We start from the raw sequence: 6,910 nt of genomic DNA on the forward strand, positions 1-6,910 counted from the left end.
GCCACTATAGGCCACAGAGCTCGACTAGCCCTCTGTACCACCTGACTGGAGGTAGAATACTCCATCTTCCAAGGAATTACCGATTGCTTATCCTTAACCTGCAGGACAAGCAACTGCTTCCTATCTAATGCCAAAACCTCCATTATCTGTTTGTTCAAAGCAGTTAAATTGTAACCCCTGGCAACAAATTTATCTATAACAGTATCAATACTGGCTACTGCTATCTCATAACTACTGGCAATTCTAGCCACCCGAATCATTTGGGATTTAGGCAGTCCTCTTTTGAGTGGTTTAGGATGAAAACTGGAGGATGACAATAGCGTATTCCGAACTGTCGGTTTGGAAAAAACTTCAGTCCGTAGTATGCGATCTACAATAGACACTTTGACATCTAAATAATGGATGGATGTTGTGCTGTAATTCGACGTGATTCTGATGGAAGAGGGTCTTGTATTGATGAACTCAATCAACCGCAGTAAACCCTTTTCGTCTCCAACCCATACAAAGAAAACATCATCGATGTAGCGCATATATGTCTTGATGCACCTCTTAAATTCAGTAATGGAGAAGAACATGAATTCTTCTTCTCCAGGAACATATATATGTTGGCGTAACTAGGCGTGACATTACTACCCATGGCGCATCCCGACAGCTGCCTGTAGAATGCGCCATTGTAGATGAAGTAGTTACGGGTTAGCGTGAGTTCCAAGAGTTTAACGAAAATATCCACATTAAGATCAGCAATCCCCTCTTTGATGTAAAAGGATCTAGCCGCAGTTAAACCTTGTTTATGCGGGATTGATGTGTACAGACTATAGATACAAACCCAAAGGGTACAAATCCCCAGAAACATAGAAATATTAAGCGCCCCCTAAAGAAACAATTCCCATATATCTATCTAAGAGATCCATTCAGGTAGAGGACCAATCTGTGTGGTTGCTGCTGACTACAAGAAATATTATAAAAATACTAAAGAACACTTAAAGAATATCTGGTTATAGAAACGTTTACTATACATATATATATATAAATATGTAATAGTACCATCTCCAAAGTTTGGTAGCACAGTACTAGTTACTAAACATTTTCTAATATATATATATATATATATATATATATATATATATATATATATATATTTCAAAGAGAGCTGGCACTCACCCCAAAATTATTGCTCCGGTGCCCTCTGGTATAATAAGTATAAGCAGAAAGTGGAAGCATGCAGCGGCACTCAGAGACTTATTCCAAAAAATTAAGGTGCAAAAGTAGATTATTTAATCCATGAAAACAGCAACACAAAAAGTGACCAACGTTTCGGGGCGCTGACGCCCCTTTGTCAAGGTGATACAAATATCACCTTGACAAAGGGGCGTCAGCGCCCCGAAACGTTGGTCACTTTTTGTGTTGCTGTTTTCATGGATTAAATAATCTACTTTTGCACCTTAATTTTTTGGAATCAGTCTCTGAGTGCCGCTGCATGCTTCCACTTTCTGCTTATATATATATATATATATATATATATACCCCATTTATGGATATAGATATAGCTATATATATATAAAAGGTAGAAGGATAAGACATAGCTCTCCCTAGATGAAACGCATTGGGTGAATCATTGCCGTATGCTGCCATTCAGATAAGCTGTCTTTCTTTTATTTTAATGTACTGGCATATACATATGTTTTTGTAGCACCTTGTTGTATATTGGTTACACTATGTCTGTCTTTTTCTTGTGTTTTTTATGTACTCCGTGTTTTGAATAAAAAAATTGAAAAATATAAAAAATCATTTTTTAAAACTTTATGTGAGCAAGGACTTCATGTGGATCATAAGAGGGCTTGAGATAAGTTGTTTTATATGTGTCTATCTGGTTCGGGTCCACTTTTATTTATTATTTATTTTTCTTCAATGCACACTGGTAATGTTAATTTTTCATTGCACTAAGAGGTGCTTTTGTCAAATCCTATTTTTCAGATATAATTATATATTTAAGAGTACATAAATGAGCCCTAGTATGTTGAGGGATTTATATGTATAAGTGTCCTGTTAATATTATTAGAACTGCAAATAAATACTCTATACACAGTGATAAAAGTGCTGGTAAAGGAATAAGAGGGAGCTACAGTGTCTTTGTCCCAGATTTTTGATGCATACAATTTAAACCCCTAGAAATATGTCTGTTTCTGCAAAACAGACATACTGTAGCCTGATAAAAACGTTGTTTACCAAAGCCCGTTTTTGGGGAAGAAGAATTTTCCTTTTCATGCTACAGTATAACACATAGGATGCATGTTACGTATCCAGACCCATGTGTTAACGCAAGCTCTGAGGGCTGCTTAACGAGGATTATGCTTCAGGTGCCTGAGACTCAAGAAAACTAGCTATGACTAGATTGCATGAAAACTCTGGACTGGGTGTGCTGTTTTTCTGGCTGCTATATGTTTAGAGTTGTCCATCTACCCCAGGAGAGGGGGCACTCATACCCTGATATCTACCTACCTACCTATCTACCTATCTATCTATCTATCTATCTATCTATCTATCTATCTATCTACGGATGGTGTAATAGTTAGCATTACTGCCTCACAGCACTGAGGTCATGGGTTCGATTCCCACCATGGCTCTAACTGTGTGGAGTTTGTATATTCTCCCCTTACTTGCATGGCTTTCCTCCGGGTGCTCTGGTTTCCTCCCACAATCCAAAAATATACTGGTAGGTTAATTGGCTCCCAACAAAAATTAACCCTAGCGTGAACGTGTCGGTGTGTACATGTGATAGGGAATATAGATTCTAAGCTCCACTGGGGCAGGGACTGATACCAGGGAGATGTCCGGCACTCCAATATCAATGGAGTCAGCTTGTCTGGGTGCCCTTCCTAAAGTAATATGGAGTCAGGAGGGATGGATGGCACTCCAGCAAACAAATGAATAGTCAGGAAACCAAGTCAGTAGCCAACGTTTCGGAGCGGTGCTCCTTTATCAAGACTTTAAAACATACTAAACATACATGACATATATATAACTAACTGTATAATTTATCGTCCATTAGGTACCGTATCATTGATTGGGTACCCCCTTGTCCACGAGGTGGGAACAGAGGCCGTATTCTACTCCAGCGAGAAGCGAGGTGGATACATCTGTTACAAACAGTCCAACCATTTGGTCTGAACGAATCATTAACACTGAATTGCTTTTTATAATTTATTCCTGCTCTGTTTGTATTCAGCTTAAGTAACAGTTTCATTAAGATCATTGATACTACACTTATTATGTGTGGTCCATTTGGGCTACACTGTGCATTTTTGGTTTTCTTGTAGTGACTAATCAATCGATTAGTGCTTTACACACATACTACTTGTTGCATGGGAGTTTCTGATTTTCACATTATAAATATAAATGAGTGTTAAAAATGTGCTAAATATAGAGATGTAATTTTGAGACATGTTAATGTAAGTAAATATTAATCCACAGTTTTTGGCGTTACCCAAACAACACCCGTAGCAAATACGGTAAATGTGACAGGAGCATTTTTGTGTTTTATTAAATTCAACACACTGGTGGTGCAATTCAAATTTTTATCCGATCGTCTGTTTGGGCGTTATCGTTCACGCAACACAAGCCATGCAACGGTAATTACGTCATTATGTCAACCCCCTTTTCATCCCCTATGGGGAGATTTATTAAAATTCTGATTACGTCGTTTTCCTATTTCCCACTTGAAGAATACATATGTTATATTTCTGCTTCCTAACATATTGGGTAGTAAGAGAATTAGTGATGAGTCAGTCAGTCATTGAGTGAAGGCTTTCTCATTTATGTGTGTGTGTTTGTGTTAGTAATTATATAAAATAATTTAACGCTATTAAATATAATGTTTTATTACCTGCATATTGTTGCAAATAAAGAAAACGTTCTCATTTGTACAGGATTTTTTCTGCGTAAAAATGACATTTGGAGATTGCTATAATGTGACATTATTCACATTGCTGGGTCTGATTGATGATCAGGACTTACAGGTCAGAGTCAGTGTATTACTTATATTTGCCTATGCCATTATATTTTTAGGAAACTTCACCATCATCGCTCTTTTTTCGGCAGATTCCCATCTGCGCTCTCCCATGTACATTTTCTTATTTAACCTTTCCATCATTGACATCGCTTCCTCATCAACTATTCTGCCTAAACTTTTTAATATGCTCTTCACAAAACAGAACAAGATTTCATTTGCAGGATGTATAACTCAGATGTATATCTTTATGTCCCTGGCTCTTACCGAGCTTCTCCTACTCACAGCCATGGCATATGACCGCTATGTGGCAATCTGTCACCCTCTTAATTATATTGTTGTAATGAGTTTTGCAGACTGCATTGGTCTCTCAGTTGCTTCTTGGCTTGTGGGCTTTATGGACCCAATTGGACATGCTGTCCTTATATCTAATATGAAATTTTGGGCAGATCATCCTATTGACCATTTCTTTTGTGACATATCCCCATTGCTGATGATTGCATGTAGTGATATATCCATGGTGGAAATGTTAGACTATATTGAAGGGTTTCTGGTGGCATTTCCTACATTTCTGCTTATATTAGTTTCATATATATATATTATTTCCTCCGTTCTAAAGATAAAATCTGCAGAAGGGAAACATAAAGCTTTTTCCACCTGCACCTCCCATCTAACCTGTGTGATCATTTATTATGGGACTATGCTCTGTTTGCATATGAAACCTACATCAAGTTATTTCCCAAAACTGGACAAGCTCTTCGCTCTGGTGTATGCTGTTTTGGTGCCTATGCTAAATCCTTTTATTTATTGTCTGAAGAACAAAGAAGTAAAGAAATCATTACTCAATTTTAAGATTACATTTTTTATAAAAGGTTTGTAGTCCTGTTGGAAGTGTCTGTACATACTGTACTGTAGCAATGTGTTTATTTTTTTAACTATTTGTGGAGATCACATCACATCCAAGCTTTTTCAATAGGTATCTGTGGTTATCATGAGTGCTTAAAATGTTTTAGTCCAAAAGTCAGTCTTTATCCCATGTGGCAGGATGATAGTTAATTAAAAAGCTTTTGAAGATATCTTTTTAATATACACAGTTTGTTTGTTTCCATCCATAATTTTACATTCTTTTTTTCTTCTTCCTACATTGTTTTAGATATAGCTGCTACAGTACATACTGTATAATTCTAGCAGTATATATGGTTTAAAAGTCTATATGATTATAGATAGTTGATAATGGTGTTGTGCTAACTACTTTTATTGTTCTTCTGCATGATGTGACTGATTCAGAGTCACATGCAAGTTGTGTACTTGTAGGTAAGTATAGATTTTAGATTCAAACATGTCTGCACAAAGCAGCCACACCACCCCATCCATCCATTTGTGAAAGTAGCCATTATCAGTATTACATCAGAGGGGTCTCTGCATATGTTCACCTATGAACATCCTGCATTTCTGTCTACACACCCACATCATACCCATGGAACAGTTACTCTATGTACAAATTCCCTATTGTGCCCAGTAACTCCCACTCAGCCAAAAATAAATTGGAGGTGCAGCTGAGATATTTGTGATTCAGAATTACCTGTAGTTGTTCAAAGTTGCATGTGCTTGGCTATGGAACATGCACAGTGCTAAAATAGCAAGATCAAGACATGATGTATGTGAAAAAGACGTACTGTAGTCCAACTCTGATTCAACCTCTATATACTGTAGTGATTCATGAAAAACTAAAGACTAAAACAATGGCAATAGTAACTTCTTCTATGCTTAGAACATTAGTATTATACGAACCTACAGTCTTGACTCAATAATAAGTTCATAATAAAAATTACTAGAATAATGTATTTCTCTAATGTATAATATGGCCAATCACTATGGATGAAATGTAAAAGCAAGCATCAACATTCATTATGTTATTCATTTTCCTAAATTGAGTTGAAAGTATCCATGGATGTTATGTTACTATTTATGATCAGGATTGTGAATTGTGATGTGCACTGCAATCAGTGGCCATACTTCTGCCTAATCTAATCTTCAAATATGGTACTTGTATGCAACCCATATTTCTCTCTTTTTATTTTTTGCCTGTTATTTTGTGCCTGGTATTTCCTCACATCTTCATTTTAGATGTTTTAGATGCATTTGTTATAGTGCACAAGAAATAGATTATTTTTGGGGGGGCATCTAAAAATCCTGTCTAAATGGGACATTTTAGACGCCCAAACATTGTCACAATTCAATTGTGTTTGGGCACCCATGCACATTGTGCTTGTAACTCCCAAACAGACCTAGTTTAGCTGTCTAAAATTACTAAATCCATCTAAACTCCCTGTTTTGGGCATCCAAACTCCTATTTGGATGCCCAACCACCCAGTTTCAACACATTTTTTCTTGCACCACAGGAGGCTGTGAGAAAAAATTTGCCTTCCAGCTGGATGCTCAAATGGCAGAACAATTGAATTGCTGCCTCTGGGCGCCCTCTAGCGGCAGTCACGGAAAACCCCCCCATTTAAAACGCCCCCATGTATTGATATTTACTCAGAAACCAGATGGCCTAGCTCAATAGCATATGAATAGACTTGGCAATTACACATACAAGATACCTGCACATGGAACAATAGCTTTTATCCACATCCTCTGCAAGGCACACCCAGAGGTGAGATACTGTATACAGTACTGTACTATCAGAGAGACACACAGGTCAAACACTCTCCATCCCCCAGAAAGGAAAAATGTTCCGCATGTGATAATTTTCTCATGAATAACACATAGAGGTTGGTTCGTGAACATTGTTCTGAGGTGCAGATATTATTCCTGATCCATATTTTAGGAATATAAAGACATATAATAAATCAATTTCAGAGCACTTAATTAGAGACTATATAGATTGAACAAAAGTTCACC

General features: G+C 37.1%; 1 protein-coding gene across 1 annotated transcript; it reads left to right on the forward strand.

The window, feature by feature from the left end:
* The first annotated feature begins 3,944 nt into the window (after positions 1-3,944).
* Positions 3,945-4,886, forward strand: LOC135057369 (olfactory receptor 1C1-like). The gene has a single exon (XM_063963258.1). The coding sequence runs from the start codon at positions 3,945-3,947 to the stop codon at positions 4,884-4,886; it is 942 nt and encodes a 313-aa protein (XP_063819328.1).
* The last annotated feature ends 2,024 nt before the right edge of the window (positions 4,887-6,910 follow it).

This window comes from Pseudophryne corroboree, chromosome 3 (assembly GCF_028390025.1).
Source record: "Pseudophryne corroboree isolate aPseCor3 chromosome 3, aPseCor3.hap2, whole genome shotgun sequence".
Taxonomy (NCBI): Eukaryota; Metazoa; Chordata; class Amphibia; order Anura; family Myobatrachidae; genus Pseudophryne; species Pseudophryne corroboree.